The sequence below is a fragment of the Meles meles genome, chromosome 2 (genome assembly GCF_922984935.1).
Source record: "Meles meles chromosome 2, mMelMel3.1 paternal haplotype, whole genome shotgun sequence".
NCBI classification, from domain to species: Eukaryota; Metazoa; Chordata; class Mammalia; order Carnivora; family Mustelidae; genus Meles; species Meles meles.
This window is the reverse complement of record NC_060067.1, coordinates 89557189-89577372: the sequence shown is the minus strand read 5'-3', so window position 1 is coordinate 89577372 and position 20184 is coordinate 89557189. Positions and strand designations below refer to the sequence as shown.

The 20184-nt window shown below is 35.5% G+C and overlaps 1 protein-coding gene and 1 pseudogene across 10 annotated transcripts in view; both read left to right on the top strand.

The window, feature by feature from the left end:
- KIAA1109 (KIAA1109 ortholog) overlaps positions 1-20184 on the top strand; it is a 217396-nt gene that overhangs the window by 164331 nt on the left and 32881 nt on the right. For 7 of the 10 annotated variants that reach the window (XM_045987369.1, XM_045987360.1, XM_045987353.1 and 4 more), the window contains 11 exons: positions 1189-1400; positions 3532-3730; positions 7045-7104; positions 9051-9277; positions 10002-10202; positions 10396-10526; positions 12209-12332; positions 14744-14853; positions 15543-15633; positions 16187-16249; positions 19652-19905. In XM_045987369.1, the coding sequence (XP_045843325.1) occupies positions 1189-1400; positions 3532-3730; positions 7045-7104; positions 9051-9277; positions 10002-10202; positions 10396-10526; positions 12209-12332; positions 14744-14853; positions 15543-15633; positions 16187-16249; positions 19652-19905 (1672 nt within the window). The remainder of the gene's footprint in view (positions 1-1188; positions 1401-3531; positions 3731-7044; positions 7105-9050; positions 9278-10001; positions 10203-10395; positions 10527-12208; positions 12333-14743; positions 14854-15542; positions 15634-16186; positions 16250-19651; positions 19906-20184) is intronic. The other 3 variants (XM_045987410.1, XM_045987392.1, XM_045987419.1) reach the window with 3 other exon arrangements.
- LOC123930921 lies at positions 18076-19028 on the top strand (annotated as a pseudogene).

The following is a 20184-nucleotide window of genomic DNA, read 5'->3' as shown; positions in this document are numbered from 1 at the left end:
GTAAACATTTACTGTCTGGAAGTGGAATAGAGATATAGAAAACAGGATCCCTGCCCTCAGGGACCTCTCAGTCCAGTGGGAGAGAGCAAAGTACACTACAGAGAGGAGTTGGAGATACCTGTTCCCCAACTGAGGGAGTCTTCTAACTTTGCCTGTGTTTCTAAGAGGAGAAGCTAATCCTTCAGATTTGACTTGGAGTCAGGAGTTCACCAGGGAGACAAGGAAATGAAGCTAGTCTTATTTACCTTTGTATATGACAGTCTAGAACAGTCCCTAGCTTATAGTAAAAACTAAATAAATATTTACCAAATGAGAAAGAAAATGAATGTATATTAATACAGTAGTCTAAAACATGTAGCAGTTTTCATAAAAGAAAATAATAGGAAATAAGGCTGAACAGATAGAGTCTAATATATGTTGGAATTGTAGAAGTAATGAAGAACCTTTTATGAAACCATTTAAGATTTAAATTGGTGGTAGGCATTAGCTGGTGTTAAGTCTGTTAGAAAACTATTCTTTTGGCAGTGTTATATATAATGTTTTATTTTGCTAAATTCTGTGCACTTTTTTTCATTCCACATCTTACTAACCTGTCATCAGCTTTCAACAACTCCTTAAAGTACTTTCTACTCTTAGTTTCCATGACGTTTGCTTTTCCTTCTGCTTCCGTAGCCTCTTCAGTTTCTCCCTCTTTAGGTTCCACCTTCTTTACACTGCATTAAATGAAGGTTTCCCTTAAGGTTCCATTCTTGTTACAGACTTCGATGTCTTGACCTTTCTTTGCAGGTCCTATCTTTTTAATGTATACTCCTACTGTTAGGTTTCTCTCCTTCAAGAATTTTTAACAGTATAACAGCAAGCTTTATAAGGTCAGGGACCATGTTCTGTTTTCATATCATTTCTGTTGCATCCTAGTACATAACGTCTAATAGGCATTTCACAAATAATCTGTTAAGTGAAAAAATGGACCTGGAATATTTTCTTCTTTCTGCCATTATACAGTTGCCTGCTTTCATTTGTCAAATTGACTATATCCTCTTAGATCCTTTTTAATTCTAATGCTATAATTTTCTTGTGGGAGTAATTTTTACTAATCAGCCAGATTTTACAACTACTGAGTTTTACTTGCCTTGTAGCCTTACAGCTTTGATTTTAATTTTCTTTCCAACCCACCTTAATTATAAAAAGCTGTGCTGTTTTGGCTGAATTATAAGGCCGCCTATGACAACTGGAATGAACAACGAATGGCTTTACATAAAGATATTCATATGGCTACAAAGGAGGTAGTAGATATGCTACCAGGTATCCAGCAAACATCAGCCCAGGCCTTTGGGACTCTCTTCCTCCAGCTTACTGTGAATGATCTGGGAATATGCCTGCCCATCACGAATACCGCACAGGTACAAAAAATCAAATCATAGTCCAAGATTAAGAGTACAGCATTCTACTTACCATTTCTGTGTATATAGAGTATAATAATTTTTTGGATTAACAGTTTATAACTTGAGTTTAGTAAATAGCAAGTAAGATTGGGTTCCTTGAGCCATTATTAAATATGAATCTAATGAGACTTTGCTCAGAAGCACTTTGTCACAGAATTATGACGAGATTGATACCTATATGATAAATCTTAATTTTTTTTTTAAGATTTTGTTTATTTGACAGAGAGAGGGTTCAGAAGTAGGCAGAGAGACAGGCAGAGAGAGAGGGGGAAGCAGGCTTCCCTTTGAGCAGAGAGCCCGATGCAGGGCTCGATCCCAGGACCCTGGGTTCATGACCTGAGCCAAAGGCAGAGGATTAACCCCCTGTGCCACCCAGGTGCTCTGGTGAATCTTAATTTTTACCTGGAAAAATAAGCAGCTTTGTTTTCAGAATCTTTTTATTGTTTTGTTTTTTAACAAACAAGTCTTTGGCATATAATTGTTAATAAAATAGAAGCAAAAGAACATTTGAGAATATTGTTTAATAATGTTTAGTAACCTCATCTAAAATAGGGTGGAGGATATACACTGTGGAGTATTATACCTCCATCTGAAAGGATGAATACCCAACTTTTGTATCAACATGGACGGGACTGGAAGAGATTATGCTGAGTGAAATAAGTCAAGCAGAGAGAGTCAATTATCATATGGTTCCACTTATTTGTGGAGCATAACAAATAACATGGAGGACATGGGGAGATGGAGAGGAGAAGGGAGTTGAGGGAAGTTGGAGGGGGAGATGAACCATGAGAGACTGTGGACTCTGAAAAACAACCTGAGGGTTTGGGGGGGGGTGGGAGAGTGGGTGAGCCTGGTGGTGGGTATTAAGGAGGGCACATATTGCATGGAGCACTGGGTGTGGTGCAAAAACAATGAATTCTGTTACGCTGAAAAGAAATAAAATAAAATAAGGTGGAGGATTTCAAAATGCCTGTAAGCTGCCATATTTAATGGTAATGAAATTTCCAAGTTATGTATACCAGATAAAGCAAAAATTTTCATAATTTATGGACATGCATATGAGACAAACAAAGGACCATAAACCCCTATCAGGGGTTGAACCTAAGAGGTTACAATTATATCAAATTCAGTGGTCTGTTTTACTGTTAAAATTTACCTTAACCTATAACCAGTTGCTGAATGAGTTTAACTTTTAGTATTTTTAAGCAAGACATTGTGAAGAAAAATTCTGGGTCAGTGATTGGCAACATGCCTCAGGAGTTGAAGAATGTTGTTTTTTTAATGGCATTATGGACAGAGCTCAGGAAAGCCATATACACCAGAGGCAGTTATCTAAAACAGAAGCTTGGGATAGAAAACTAGATAATTAGGGGCACCTCCATGGCTCAGTTAAGTGTCACACTGTTGATTTCAGCTTAGGTCATGATCTCAAGGTAGTGAGATCAAACCCCACATGGAGACTCACGTGGAGCCCTGCTGGGGCTCTATGCCAAATGGACTCTGCTTAAGATTGTCTCCCTCTCCCCCTCACCTGCTCATGCTCTCTCCTCTAACCTTTTTTAACCTTTTGCAAGTTAAAAAAAAAAAAAAAGATGAAGACAACTAATATTCTACTCTTTCGTGGAACATAAGGAATAGCATAGAGGACCATAGAGGAAAGGAGGGAAAACTGAATGTGAAGAACTTAGATAGAGAGAGACAAACCATGAGAGACTCTGGACTCCGAAAACAAACCGAGGGTTACAGAAAAGAGGGGTTGGTGGGATGGGGTAACCAGATGATGGGTATTAAGGAGGGCACGGGTGGTGATGAGCCCTGGGTGTTATACGCAATTAATGAGTCATTGAGCACTACATCAAAAACTAATGATGTACTATATGCTGGCTAATTGAACATAATAAAAAGAAAAGATGCTCATGGCATATGTATTCACTTCAACAATTTAAATTTTAAAAGTAGACAACTTTCTAAGCTGCTTTTTAATGAAGATTTCTAGTCTTGACTTTTTCTAAACTTCTGTTCCTACGAATCCTGTGAGAATTTACAAATTTAAAACATTCTGTCTTTTATTTTTTAATATATTTTGCAGTCTAATCACACTGGAGACCTTGACATTGGTTCTGCTTTAGTATTGACCATTGAAAGTACTCTCATCACTGCTTGTTCTTCAGAATCTCTGGTTAGTAAAGGGCATTTCAAAAACTTTTGTATTCGTTTTGCTGATGGCTTTGAGACGTCGTGGGATGACTGGAAACCAGAAATTCGTGGCGATCTAGTGATGAATGCCTGTGAGTGCCTTTTATTTTCTACATGAGGATTAGAATTTTTTTAATTAAAAAAAAACAAACAAACAGAAAAACAGTGTCTTCATTTGTAAAACCAAAAGATGCTTAGCTTATAGGAATGTTATTGGACTTTCTGAAATAAGGGCTCTTTTTAGTTAAAGATAGGTCATATTTGTGAAAAACTGCAGCTTTCAATAGTCTTGGCAAGTGAATCAACTAGGCATTCTTCTTGATAGTCTAGCATTTGAAGATTCGTTTACTACCTGATTTTTTCCTATGATTGATTCGTGAATGACCAAATAAAGCATCTTTGCTCTGTGGGGATCTTCAAAGGAAGTGATAAATGTGTAAGATCCAGTTCATCATATGACATAGATCAACAGGTTGTAGATAACAAGAAACAGGAACTCCAGCCATAAAATAATATTGATACGAATAAATTCACGTGTCTAAATTTGTAAGCTACAATGTGTAACTTGTGTGAATTCCTTTGATTCCATAATACTCAAGGTTGGGTATAACTAAAGCTGTGTTTATGTATAGTTTTGAAGGTACGTGGTTTTATTTTTATTTTAATATAAGAAATGTTATAGCAGAGTTAATGAATCACATTAATCTTCTAGTAAAGAAAAACTGAGGAATTAAGGTTGCAAACTAAAATTCCTCAGCCAATCTCTAAACCAAAATTAATACTTACTTTACAAAAGGTGGTATGCAGTTGTTTATGCAGTTTTTTTCCCTCTTCCATTGGAAGAAAATCTTCCCAGTTCTGGATCTTCTTTAAAGAACAAGAAAACTTTTCATAATTTTTATATCAAAAATTGAAGTTTTGGCATTTCACTTTGACTAAAACCTAGATCAAATTATGGGTGGAATTCTGGTTATGACTGCTTCTCACTTAAATAATTCATAGGTAAAATAGTGGAATTTCTGTGAAATACTTCAAGTTACTAGGAGAACTTGATATCAAAGTACTTACGCCTAAAATTCATAAGAAGAAATATAGCCTTCATCAGAAATCTTTGCAAATAAGCTTCTATAGATTGTTATATATATTTTTAAAAGTCCCTAATAACTTTTCTGTCTTTTTTTCCTTAAAATAAATTTAAATTACTAATTTCTAGTAAGATGGTATCTTCACCTTTTTTATAATCATTAAAATGGATAAATATATTTGGAAGCAAAGAGAGAATACCATTTCCTTAACAGTTTATTATAAAGGTAAAATGCCTAAGAAATATGCCCCTGAATCAAAATCATATATTAAAAATCTATAAACAATAACTCAGCACCTCAGTGTATATTATACCAACTAAGTAGAATGCTAATATGCTGAAAATTATTTGTTTTAGTTTTTGTAGGCTACTAAATGACTTATTTTTATGACATGCTTTTTGTTTGGTGTCTTGGAAATGAAGCAGAAGCATTGAGTATTTGTTTTATTGATACAAATATTCTAAATTATAACGGGAAAAATAGTTTTTTATTAGTAATAATAAATAGAACAGAAATGACATTAAGTATTTTCAGAAAGGTTTGAATTAGGGTAGAGAAACAACGAACAATAGAGTTATGCTGTAGGATTTTTTTTTAATAGATCATTTTAAAATCAGGCCCTAGGAAAAAAAGGTGATCTGGGTGAATTGCCTCTATAGGGGGATAATGTTTTCTAGGAAGTACAGTAAAAATTAGAAAAATCTGTATATAGGATTCAAAGGATCATATAAGTAGATAGAAAAGATCAGACTCTTCACTAACATTCACTTATAAAAATTATATAAACCATTAAAGTTTGAAACTGGAGTATGGGGGGGGGAGTAAAGGAGATGTTTGAAAGCCTCAAGCTCTGTGTTAACACCTGGGTAACATGAGATCAAAAGAGCGGGAAAAATTGCTATCCTGGATTCAGACTAATTGTTGATCCAACACAGCATTCTGTCTCTGACTCAGAGACCATAGGCAAAACAGGGAAGAGCCTAACTGATTTCCTTCTCCTCACCTTGAGGATTTGGATCTACTCCGCCAAATCTTAATATTCCTTTTTAATTCATCATGGCTCAATAATATATGAATTTATGTAATTTTTTAAAAATTAATTTTTAAAAATTCTCTAACAATTCTTGGGATTGAAAGTCCTAGAAGTTTTCTATCCTTTTTTTTATTTACTAGCTTTCATTTGGCCTCTATTATGTTACTCAAATTTCAGAAGGTTTTCTTTTCATTACAGCATTCTTAGATTTGAGTTACCTAAGTCCCTTTTGTTCTGATTTATAACCATGACTTTTAAAGGTTAATTAGGCAATCTTTTACCCTAAGACAAGACATTTTTCTCTCATATTCTGTAATTTGTATGTGAAACACAGGTACCATATGGTTCAAAACTATAATTTAGATTTTAAAGTTATTGGCACTATCTTTTAAAAACCTACATCATAGATATTGCCACTTAATAGACTGTTTCTCTCAAAATAAGCTATAGTATTTCTGCAACTCAGATTTGAGTAACATTTGAATACCAACTTAGGTTACAGAATGAATTGCAAAAGGACATTTCATTTAACATTTAGGACTGTCAGGTTTAGACTGAAATTTTGTTTCTATAAAGGATTACTGAGAAAGAGTCTTAATCCTGTCCTTATGCTTCACTTTTTGAAAAGTTGTCTCAAAGATGGTATGCCCCTTTACTATTTAAAATTGTTGATTTAGTTCACCTCTTTTTTTTCTTTCTTTTTTTTTGAAGTTGAAGTTATCAGATTAAAGCTAAGTGGTAGTAAATTTTTCAGACGTAAATTTAGATATGTTCCAGGGATAGGTCCATGACCTTAGGAGCTTAATTGTTATGAGACTGACATCATGGCAGTCAGTCATTTTTTTCCTCATAAAATGATCCATGGAAAGACAAGGCTAATAAATCATGTCTGTGACCTAAATGTGGAAGTTCTCATTAACAGAAAATTATTTTTAAACCATTTGCGTTTTCAAAGTGTCATTCACAGGATGGCACAAATTGTCATAGCATCTGGAAACTAGAGTTTCAGAGTCAGTCAGGTATTGTCACGTGCAGAATGTTAAGATAAAGCTGCAGCTAAATTCTTAAAAGCATAAAATAAAAAATGTTGAGATATGGAATATTACAAGACATCTAAGGTAGATGTTTCATGTTTCATTCTGCAGTTCAGAAATTAAGGCCTAAAGAGGCTAGTGATCCTATTTATATTTAGATAATAATCTTTGGTATTATAGTACAGGATTTAATTATAGTATTTAATCACAAGCATAATTTTATTGAAAACTATTTTTGGGGTGATTTTATGCAGGTGTAGTTCCAGATGGCACCTATGAAGTATGTTCTAGGACTACAGGACAAGCAGCTGCTGGTAAGTTCATGGCTGGTATTACCTTTTTTACATAAATAAATTAGAATTCTGCTCTTTTATACCTATATATGTAAATATACATATATACACACATAGATAAAGCCTTTATATTAACATTGAGTCTTTAAACTAATTCTGGTGTTCCCTGATTTAAAAAAACCATTTTTATAATAATATTAGCATATTTTTATCTATTTAACAATCATTTATTAGACACTTGCTGATATACTGCAAACAGTTTTAGGAAAGACAAAGAGAAGGTATACTTTTTTACTCTGTATAAATTTGAATTCTAATGTAGTTGAAGCTCTGCAGCATGACTAAGCTATAAGTGGTAAGTTCAATAAAATATGAAATTCTAATTGCTTCTGAAATCTACTGAGGAAAGAGAAAATTTTCAAATTTGGAGGGATACTAGGATTAGAGACATAAGAGGCAGAGAGAGAGGCAGAGGCAGAGGGAGAGGCAGGCTCCCCACAGAGCAGGGAGCCTGAAGGCAGGATTGATCCCAGGACCCTGGGATCAGGACCTGAGCCAAAGGCAGACACTTTACCAACTGAGCTACCCAGGTGGCCCAGAGTTGTTAATATTTAACAAGTATTTTTGAACATGGACTTGACAGACAAAATTGTTTCTGAAGCAAAACCTGGAAGGGTATGGGTCAGAAAATTCAGGCAGGCAGAATATTAGTTATGCTATGAAACCAGTGTCTAGTCAGAATTGTCCAGACTGGGTGGACAGAGTTATGTGAAAAATAATATGGGAAAAATATTAAAGGATAATAAGAAGAAGTCTGAACTTAATTTGGTAGAAAGTGGGAGAGCCACTGAATTTTTGTGAGCAAGAAAGCAGACACTTTCAAAGATAAGAAAGGAAAAAAATCTCAGGAAACTGGTTAGGAGATAACTCTAGAAGTTATAACCTGTCTTGACTAAGATGATAGTACAATGTAAATTTTTATTGATTTTACTTAGTAAAGAGTGAGGGTAAGCTAAAGGGAGCTATTTAAGGGCTCTCAAAATGTCTGTGCGAGTAGAAGCTGATTAAAGTTAGTAGATTTCCTTTCTCTCCTTACTATTTCTTGTTATCCTCCCCAAACCAAGCCTTGGTGCTTATCCTAAGTAACTTGCCTCAGAAAGTAGCAAGGCCAACAGTCCCACTGGTGGAGAACTGAAAAGGTTAGGAAATTTCCAGGAGTAATGTTAGAAGAAATGAGTGATAACTGAGATAAACGTATATGTATTTGGAGAAAGGTCACATAAAAGTCATTGTCAGAACTCTGGTTTATAAGTGACAACAACCCATGCAAACTAGCTTAACTGAAAGGGGGAGTTAGGATACATGCAGATCACAGTTAAGCTTCAAAGTGGCTATCTCAGTGAAGATAAGGAACAAGGTCAGTTCAGAGGCCCTCAGGAACTCCTGGATCCAAGATTTCGACTGCCACCAGGGCTTGCTTCTTTGCTCCTCTCTGGCTGCTTCATTTTCTTCATACTGCTGACCTCCTCCTTACACGTGCCAGAAGATATGGCTGCCAATAGCCCATGAACCTTATTCCCCCTCCCTCAAGCACTGGAGAAGGGACCATTTTTTTCCTGAAGTCCAGAGAAGGGTTTTTAGATTCCCAACTTTGACTCTCACCTGGCCTACTTATCCAACTCTGGCTAATGAGAGAGGGTCGTGGAAATTCCCATTATAGCCATGGGAGGGTAGATCAGTTCAGGAGTGGGGAGAAGAGGGAATCCATAGTTCACAGGAGAAAGAAGGGTGCTGCACAGAGGAAACAAAGGTGCACACTCTGCAGAGGGAAATCAATCCAAGACCTAGTTGTGAGAGAGATTAGTTGTTAAATAAGGCCATCATCCATTTTATTCCTGAAATATAGATTGATTTAAATATCCGAACTCAAGACTTACCAAAAATGCCACTTCTCTTTGTTTAAACAGAAAGTAGTAGTGCTGGAACGTGGACACTCAATGTTTTGTGGAAGATGTGTGGGATCGATGTCCATATGGATCCTAACATTGGCAAAAGACTTAATGCTCTGGGCAATACCCTTACGACACTGACAGGAGAGGAGGACATAGATGACATTGCTGATCTGAATTCAGTGAACATAGCTGACCTGTCAGATGAGGATGAAGTTGATACTATGTCTCCCACTATCCATACTGTAAGTAAACTCACTGTTAGACTTTTCTGGACTGGCCTTTACCCTGAGACAGGGAAAAGATTGACTTAATGTTATTTATTATATTGTAGTTGATAATTGCAGAGGAAGGAAGAGAGTGATGGTTTCCTGTGTCTATATTTTATAATTTTTAAATATTTCATATTATTGTCTTTTCATTGATACTTTTCTTATTAGCTGTCAACAGACTTGTGCCTTAACCTATAGGTAATGTACTAATGGTAAAAACAAAGTGAAAGCAAACCTGTAGAGACAGACGGTACATTAGTGGTTGCTGCGAGCTGGGGGAGTTGGGGATGGGGAATGGAGAAAGACTGCTGTTAGTTATGAGGTTTCATTTGGGGGTGGGTGGTGAAAATGTTCTAAACAGATTGTGGTGACAGTTGTACAACTTTGTGAATATACTCAAAACCAATAAATTGTTCATTTTAAATGGGTGAATTTTATGGCATGTGGATTATATCTCAATAAAGGTGCTAAAAATGAATCCGAAAAACAAAGTGCATGTACACAAAATATATATTTAAAAAATGTATTTCCCTCTGTACTGCATATTTTAAAGTATAAATTATTTGGTAGGTTAAAAAGCAAGTTACTCTTGGCTTTTATTATGGTATTGGTTTAAAAATTTTTTAAATAGCTTTTAACTATTTCATGAAATAGTCTTGTTCTTGGAAAGAAATTAATGTTACTGTTTATCATTTAGAGTTCAGATGGAAGTTCAGTAAGTGGAGATGGCCACAAGCTCACCTTTGGGCAGCGACTTGTAAATCACCTGCTAGGCCTGACGCCCCCAAATCAGCGCCATTCTGTTCCTGCAGAGTATCTGTGTGACCCAGAGAAGTGGGGCTCCCCTCAGTCTAGCCAGTCCCATTTGAAAGCATGCAGAGCTCACTCATGGGGAAATGTAGGTAGCAGCTACATAGATTCCTTGTGAAAATGAAGGGATTTGAATCACTGGAGAATTCCAATCATCTTAATTGATACAGATGTCTTTGATTCTTGCATGCTTCCTTTGATTTAAGGTGTTATTCTTGTGATAGTATAGATTTGCGGTGTGACCTAAAGTGGTATTGACAGACATGCTTTTGATTTTTCAGGAAGCTGTAGATTATCGAAGACAAGGAGCATCTTGTAGCCAGCCAGGAGAACTTAGAGGAAGAAAAATTATGAAGCGTATAGTGGATATCAGAGAACTGAACGAACAGGCCAAAGTAATAGATGATCTTAAGTATGTGTAATGATTTTAATATAATATAATATTTTTAATAATGGAATCATAGAATTTTAAATTTATTTTTTTAGTTTTTTTATTTTTTTTTTAGGGAGAAATAGGGAGAAAACTGGATTTGGGCCAGTACACTCCCCCTTAATTTATAAATGAGATCACCAAGGTCCAGTAGAGTTTGATAACTTGCTCAAGATCATACATTCATTAGTGATGAAGTTAGGTGTAAAGTTCTGTCCAGCTCTCATCACAACTCCCCATTTCTGGGCAGTTTAATGACAGACTATGTATCATATATACATGTCTCTACATATGTGTATATATCTACATATATCTTCACATATGTATATTAACATATGTGTTAGTCTTTTGCTAACATTGGTATTTCTGGAATGTAAATTTTTTTTTAATGTTCAGTTAACCAATATACAGTGCATCATTAGTTTTGAATGTAGGTGTTCAACAATTCCTTAGTTGCGTGTAACATCCAGTTCTCATCACAACATGTGTCTGGAATGTAAATTTTTAAGGAAGGAAACAAATTTAGCATTTATTAAGCACCAATTGTGAATCTGACATGTTATTTCAATATAATCCTCACAAGATTTCTGTGAGGTTAGATGGCATTGTCCAAACTTTATAGATGAGAAAACTGGCTCAGAGAGGTTAAAGAAGTGGGATTTGACCATAAGTGACTCTTAATCTCACAAAACAAACTGAGGGTTGCTGGGGGGAGGGGGGGTTAGGAAAAGAGGAGTGGGGTTATGGACATTGGGGAGGGTATGTGCTATGGTGAGTGCTGTGAAGTGTGTAAACCTGGTGATTCACAGACCTGTACCCCTGGGATAAAAATATATTATATGTTTATAAAAAATAAAAATAAATTAAAAAATTTTAAAAAAAGAAGTGGGATTTGAACTTGTGTGTGTCTGAAGTCAAAGTTCATGCTTTTTTTTTGCCTGCTTGTATTAATAATTCTCTAAAACTGAGATGGATATAAGGTGAGTAGAGAGGTGGGGAGTAGGTGGTGGTAATATTTTTTTCTTTATCTATTGCCTGCTGCATATTATTGATTAAATAATACTTGCTCTAGAAGACAAAGTATCCTAATAGTCAAACTTCGAAATTTTTGTTTTCCCAAAAGGTGATAGTCATGCCTCATCTTTTCTGATCTTCATATATCACCTGTGTCTGTGGTTTTTGCATTCAGGAACTCTAAACAAATAATGTGCATTTTGTACAATGAAAGGTATTACCTAAAAAGTGATCTGTAAATTAATTACGATACAGCAATTCACATTTTCCTGTTGACTTACATTGCAGTGTGAGTTTTGCTCTTGGGGGTTAAAAGAGACTTGTAGCAAAATATACATCCTCCCTTTAAATTTTACCTGAGGCTTAAATATATGTATAATTTTACATTCCGACATTATTCTGCAGAGTGAGTCCATAGCTTTCATGAGATTGTCATGGAGGCTATTAATGTGGAAGTGGGAAAGAGCCGTTTCCTAAAATATTAGAGAGCTTTTTAACAGTTTACTATGTATGAGTGTTAACTTTAAGGATTTTGGCCTGTCCATATATCTTTGATATTCTGAAAGTGAAAGAATTCAAAGGGAGCAAATATAAATCAGTCTTACTCTGTCACCCCTTTACACTAATTGTGGTATTTATTTTGCATCCAGAAAATTAGGTGCAAGTGAAGGAACCATAAACCAAGAAATTCAGCGTTATCAACAGTTAGAATCTGTTGCTGTGAATGATATTCGAAGAGATGTTCGTAAGAAATTACGGAGATCCAGTATGCGAGTGAGTAAACATTTAAGAATTTTATTATTGGAGTAGACCGTTCTTTTATTTTTCACTTTATGAAACTTTGTGACCATACTTATGTTCTCTTTCGTTCTCCATTTCTAGTGATAATACCACTTGATTTGTACATCCTATATCTACTAGGTACTAGGCGCTATTTAAAGCATTTTACATTTAACAACCCATTTAAATTTTATAATAGCCAAAGGAGGTAGCATGTATTATTTTCCCCATTTTAAAAATGAGGACGCTGAGACAGTAGTCAAGTAATTTGACCAAGGTAATACAGTCATTAACCTTGGTGGAGCCAAAATTAAACCCAAATCATGGGACTCTGCAGTCTGTCCTTAGCCAATACTTTTTATCCACCTTTCATAAAACCGTAGTGTCTTTTTAGTGTCTAACTCAAATATGAGTCTTTTGACATGTCCATTTTATACCCGTCCCATTTTCCACAGCTGACGTTACCTTTTCACCACTGTGTACTCTCAGCAGTTCATTCTCTTTTCTTAGCTTGTACTAACTAGAACATGAGTTTCTTTAACAACAAGTTATTTATCTTTGACCCCATTTCCTACCACATTTTTTTGGTCCAGTTGCTGAATAAGTCAGTTGCTGAATAAGTGAAATAAGTATGTAGATAGATATACTATAAACATATAGTAGAAAATAGTTCTAAAATGTATTCAAGTGGAGGTAGGTTGCCTTGGGTCACGGTGGTCTTGTTAGTGGAAAAACTACTTTTTTCAGAAGAGATAGGTTCTTAACCTTTTTTTTTTCTTAAATAATCAGCAGAACCCTCCATTTTTTAGTTGCACCCTAATACATAAAAAGCATTAAATCAAGGGCACGTTTTGCATGGAGCACTGGGTGGTGTGCAAAAACAATGAATACTGTTACGCTGAAAAAATAAATAAATTTTAAAAAAGAGGTGAAAAAAAAAAAAGCATTAAATCAGAGCTGCTAGGACCAGAAGAAGAGGGGAAAGTTTGCAGGGATTCAGGTTTATTGGCTTGACCTTCCTTGACCACCCCAGACTCCCAGACATCCTAGTTTGAAAACTGTTCTAAATTGTTTATTCAAATTGAAGATAAAATCCAGTTTGAGTTATTCATCACTGGCTTCTGATGATAGTAAATGGATAGTGATGATCTGTAATGCATAAGTTTTTGTTTAAAATTTTTGCTACTGTATAACAATCATACAATAAAATTAAAGTACTGCTTATGTACTATTTATAAGGTAGTTTATATTTGGTAATTGTTAAAAATAAACCTAGGTAGAGAGAGGGGCGCCTGGTGGCTCAGTGGATTAAGCTGCTGCCTTCGGCTCAGGTCATGATCTCAGGGTCCTGGGATCGAGCCCCGCATCGGCTCTCTGCTCCACGGGGAGCCTGCTTCCTCCTCTCTCTCTGCCTGCCTCTCTGCCTACTTGTGATCTCTCTCTCTGTCAAATAAATAAATAAAATCTTAAAAAAAAAAACACAAAAACTAGGTAGAGAGAATTTGGGAAATTCTTGAACTTTTATCAGTGTTCTTAGCATATATCTCATCTGTCTTCCTCACCTCACTTCCTCCTCAGTCCTCTTGCATTCCATATCTCCATTGTCTTGGAATCATTTCAATATCTAGACCCTAATTACACATTTAGAGATAAGTAGAGTGTTGAGGTCACCCTTTCCTTTTCTTTCTTATAATGGAGTGCTGTGGCAGGCATGCCTGTGGGTGGTACTTAAGATGACCCCAGCTGGTCTCCCCATCCCAGCCTCTTCCTCTCCCCTTCCTGCTCTCCGCTGATCTCCCTTTCACCTCCTCCTGCCACCCAGCTTTCTCCCAGAATCTTTCCTTTTAATTCTCTCTCTCTTTTTTTTTTTTTTTTTTGGCCTTTCTTTCCTCTTTGTTTCCTTTCTTCTCACCTTATTTCTATACCCCTCATCCTGTTCCCAATCTTTTTCTTTTTTCTCTCAGGCCAAACAGTGAACCATATTTCCATTGTACAACCCTTCTACTTGACGTTAGGACTAAAGAGTGGCTGAGTCCTGCTCTACTTTGATCCATCTATACTGTTAAATAACATTTAAAGACAATTTTTTTAAAAGATTTTGTTTATTTGATAGAGATCACAAGTAGGCAGAGAGGCAAGCAGAGAGAGAGGGGGAAGCAGGCTCCCCGCTGAGCAGAGAGCCTGATGCGGGGCTCGATCTCAGGACCCTAGGACCATGACCTGAGCTGAAGGCAGAGGCTTTAACCCACAGAGCCACCCAGGTGCCCCTAAAGACAAATTTAAAGTAGCATGTTATTGACCTGGGGAAAACATACTATTTTGTTGAATAGAATATTTTACCTGTAGTCAGATATTATGACAATAAGCAGCTGTCTAAAATCACCCTTCCTCTCCCATTTCATTAGGCTGCTTCTCTAAAGGATAAGTGGGGTTTGGGTTACAAACCAAGTTATAGCCGTTCAAAAAGCATTTCTGCTTCTGGAAGACCTCCTCTTAAACGAATGGAAAGAGCAAGGTAATACTTATTTTCATCACTGAAACAAGTAATATAATTGCTGACTGCTTTATGAAGATCCACTACTAATTTCTTGTGTTCTACTTGGGGAAATTACATAATTAAGGGAGCAAAAATTAACCTTATTAGTCAAATACTAGTAATAATGGATACTGTCCAACTAAAAAGTTTATTTGAGGAATTCTTCTAGTGTATTTATACCACAATCACTGTGTGCTTTTTAGAAAAGAAGTACATTGCTATTTAGACAAGTTTATGTGTAAACTTATGTACTATTCAAAGAAATGAGTATGCGCAGATTAGTAACTGCTGCTGTAAGTTTGCCATTTTAGAAGAGATGTGACTACGTACATATTTAGCATATGAAAAAATGGAAATTCTACGTATTAAAGAAAAATACTGTCTTACTAATAAATGAGCATTTAAAGTAAGAAGTATATATTTTTTTAATATGGTTTAGTTTCAGAAAATTTCATGTTAATCAAAACGTTCAGTTTTGTTTTGTTTTTTAATGAGATGCTAAAGATTAAGGAATGGGATACCAAAAGTTTAATCCTTGGATAAGGTAAATATTTAGAAATATTTAGTGTCAGTAAAAAATTTACTGACATTTGTTAAACCTTTATAAAGTCCAGGGATATTTTAAAAAAAGAATGTTAATGTTTTGTAACGTCATATTTTTCTTCCAGTTCTCGAATAGGAGAAACTGAGGAGCTACCTGAAATCCGTGTGGATGCAGCATCTCCCGGACCCAGAGTAACTTTCAATATCCAAGATACAGTAAGAGAGATATTATTTGTTAGAGATACACAGTGTCAAATAATTTTTAGTAATTACAAAATTACAGTAGTTACAGTTTCAAAATACGAATTCCTACCTACAGTGAAAGTGCCAGGTGTGATGGGTGAAGTGTCTTTAAATTACCAAACAGCAAGACACTGCCTCTGTGCTAGCATTTGAGAGCCATGCTGCTCATGTTAGTGTTTTGCACCTAGAATAAAGATTCCATACTGCTTGATCTTAGGTAGAAAGACTTCGTTGAATAATTTTCCTTTCAAGTATGAATCCATATTAAACTAGGTCTTTTACACAAGTGTAAATGTGGAATGTTTATACTTAATTTATCTTATTATGTATTTTAGTTCAGAACATATAGAGGTAATAGCAGAAACCAGAAGTTAGAAGGTCAGCTTAAAAGTTATATTTAATTTTATATATGTTAAAATTTATGTTAACATGTTTGTTTTGTTTTTTGAATGTTTGTTTGCTTTTAAACCATTGTTTTTTTAATTTTTCATGAGTTTTTATATATTTTCTTATTATTTTAATTAAGTTGAAAAAAACAATATGGGGAAGTACGCCACAATCCAGCTGTCCTGGGGAAGGGTATTTTCAGGTACTTATTAAGAACAATATAAATTTTGCTTTAAAACTAATTAACCACCCTGAAAATCTGCTTTCAAAATGTCTTCCTTTCATTTTATACTAAACTCAGACCTCAAAAATATTTTACATAAAGCTTTAAGATTGTTTGAATTCTTTTTCATCATGTATATTTTATAAGCTCTTGCATGAAAACATTTTAGTCCTGTATTTCTTTGTATAATATTAATTACTGAATCTCCAGAATTTCTAAATCAGCTTACCAAATTAACCAAATCATAAATCAAAAACTGCTATTTATTAGTTATTTGCTAATCTCTAAGTGAATCTCTTTTCCCTACATTCAATGGCAAAATGAATCTTTTCTTTAAAAAAAATTTTAACTAATTGAAACTAGAGTCAAACTTCTCTCAGAACAACAAATTAATCATTGAATGCTATTTCTTTGGAGTCACTGTGTACATATTAAAAAAGCATACATTTATTTTAAAAATCCATTTAAAAATTATGTTCAAAACATTATGGAAAATGTGCCACTCAACGTCTTAAAAGTTGAATGAACATTTTTACGAACCGTATATTTTCCTTGAATATAAGTCATGAAAGTAAAATTAAATTTTAAGAATATATCTGTACACTAGGTATATAAATCTTTGTCTAGAAATTTTCCATCATGTTACATTAAAAACTGGCACTTATTCCACATACATTTTGTTTCCCTGCCCTCTTAAGCTATAGTTTTAGTACATATCCCGCCGTTACACTGAACTTAGTCAAACTGAATTTTGTTTTAGAACTGTAAGATTATAGGGGTGCTTGAATGGCTCAGTCAATTAAGCGTCTGCCTTCAGCTTGGACTCTGATCCCAGGGTCCTGGGATTGAACCCCACGTTGAGCTACCTGCTCGGCCGGAAGCCTGCTTCTTCCTCTCCCACTGCCCCCTGCTTGTGTTCTCTCTCTCACTGTTTCTCTCTCTCTGTCAAATAAATAAAATCTTAAAAAAAAAAAAAAAGAACTATGAGATTATGGGGAGCTTGATAAACATGTCCTTTTTTTTTTCTAAAAATGAACTTGGAAATAAATCATTTAAAGAATTGAATTGAGGGTGCTCGCTTCGGCAGCACATATACTAAAAAAAAAAAAAAGAATTGAATTGAGGGATTCTCCTAGTTGATTTTTCCCCATCCATTTTTTTTTTATTGAGACATGACATTTTATCAGTTTCAGATGTAAAACCAGTGATTTGATTTATTTGTATGTTTTGAAATGATCAAGTATGTTTTGAAATGATCAAGCAATTCTCAGTCATTAATATTTGAATTGGTTCAAGTCCTATTTTTAAATAGTAATGCAAGCTATTTGTTTAAAAAAAAATAGCATATAAAAATCCCAAATTATGGAATAGATCATTAAGGCATGGTTATATGTAAAATAAATATAAAACAAAGGGATTGCACCAATTCTTACTTTTAAAAAATTGAAGATGTTCTGATGAATAAAATCTGTTTTACTTAATTACTAAATAACATATATATTGTAAAAAAATAAGGAAAAGCTAAATTCTGCATGTAAGACATTTTTATTATAGTACTCTATTTTTGTGTATCTAATTTTGTTGTATTTAATAGTATCAACAAATTACATTACCTTGCACTTAACACTTTACAAAGGCTTATCCCATTTTCAAAGGATATTTGAGCAAGTCTCAAATTGGAAAAACAAATTAGGTCATAGGAAGTTTTGTTATTGTTTTGTTTTGTTTTTTTGATCTACTTAAATACAGTGGCCTTCTGGTGCAATTCTCAGTGACATAGTGTTTATAATAAACTCTTCACCTTAAGAAATAGTAATTATGGCGGACCCTTTTGACCATGCTGTCCCGGGTGTTTTTTTCTGCGGCCGCTGCAGCGGCCCCCTGTCTGAAGAATGCAGCCCTTCTCGGTCCAGGGGTATTGCAGGCAAAAACGATCTTCCACACAGGGCAGCCAAGTCTTGCCCCTGTACCACCTCTTCCTGAGCATGGAGGAAAAGTTTGTTTGGGCCTGATTCCTGAAGAATTCTTTCAGTTCCTTTATCCCAAAACTGGTGTAACAGGACCGAATGTGCTTGGAACTGGACTTACCTGTATTTTCTGTCCAAAGAAATATATGTGATTACTGCAGAGACCTTCTCTGCCATATCAACAATAGGGTTGCTTATCTTTGTAGCTAAAAAATATGGTGCCTCTATTGGAGAATTTGCTGATAAACTCAATGAGCAAAAAAAATTGCCCAACTAGAAGAGGCGAAACAGGCTTCCATCAAACAGATCCAGGATGCAATTGATACGGAGAAGTCACAGCAGGCACTGGTTGACAAGCGCCATTACCTTTTTGATGTCCAGAGGAACAACATTGCTATGGCACTGGAGCTTACTTACCGGGAGCGGCTGCACAGGGTATACAGGGAGGTGAAGAATCGCCTGGACTATCACATCTCTGTGCAGAACATGATGCGTCGAAAGGAACAAGAGCACATGATAAACTGGGTGGAGAAGCATGTGGTGCAGAGCATCTCTGTACACCAGGAAAAGGAGACAATTGCCAAGTGCATTGCAGATCTAAAGCTGCTTGCAAAGAAGGCTCAAGCACAGCCAGTTCTGTAAATGTATCTATCCCAGTTAATTGCTAGAAGCAATTAACTGAAGAAACTAGTCCATGTGACAGAATCTTTCTGTATTGCTGTCTACTGAAGTTACACTTAACCTTCCCTAAAAATGAAAAGTTTGTTTCCTATAGTGAGAGAATTAAAACAGTCTATTGGTGAACAGGATGTTTTTCATCTTTCCATGATCACTTTTGAATGAGCAGTTTGCTTTTAATAAAACTTGTTGGTGGCTAACGAAAAAAAAATAGTATTTATAAGTTTGATTCACATAATGATTGACACATCTGTTGTTTACAGCCAAATAGAGACTCTTTTTTTTTTTTTTTTTTTTTTTTTTTAGGGACTCATTTTTAAAAGCTAGCTATAAAAAGCATCCAGAAGCATGAAATACTTTCTCTAGGGACACTGCATGCTCTTTCATCACTTATTACTCTCTTGCCCTTCTGATTTACAGTTGATCACATTGTTTGCTTTGTCTCCACAGCATGTTTAACTATGCTTAAAGAATTACACAGTATGTACTAATTAGCAGGCTGATATGTTTGTATAATGTTAAATTTCACTCTAATTTTTAGTATGTCAGTAGTGTGTCTGTCTGTGGTAAGACCTTCCTTCCTTGGTGTGCCATTTCATATGACGACGGTTCAGGGTGAGGAAATTCAACTCTTGAGAGAATTTTAAATGCTTAAACATGTATTTTTTCTTTTTCTTTTTTTAAGTAAGAGATGTATAATGTGAACCTGACTCACATCTTCTCTTTTTACACTCAGTTTCCAGAAGAGACAGAACTGGACCTTCTGTCAGTAACCATTGAAGGACCATCCCATTACTCCGCAAATAGTGAAGGATCATATTCCGTGTTCAGTTCTCCCAAAACTCCAGGAGGCTATTCATCAGGCATTCCTTTCCAGCCTGAAGAGGGCCGACGGGATGACAGTTTGTCTTCTACTAGTGAAGATTCTGAGAAGGATGAAAAGGATGAAGACCATGAGAGGGAAAGGTTTTATATTTACCGGAAACCCTCGTAAGTGGCCTTTTTGTTTTGAGACCCATAGGTAGTATTTCAGAGCCTAGAACTGAGCTTTGCAGAATCATGTGTAACTATTAAATTTTACAGAAAAAAATCTTAATGTGCCTAGCCAAAGTGAGACAGTGGTTTAAGCCTCTGCCTTCGGCTCAGGTCATGATCTCAGGGTCCTGGGATTGAGTCTCGCATCGGGCTCTCTGCTTGGCAGGAGCCTGCTTCCTCCTCTCTCTTTCTCTGCCTGCCTCTCTGCCTACTTGTGATCTCTGTCTTTCAAAT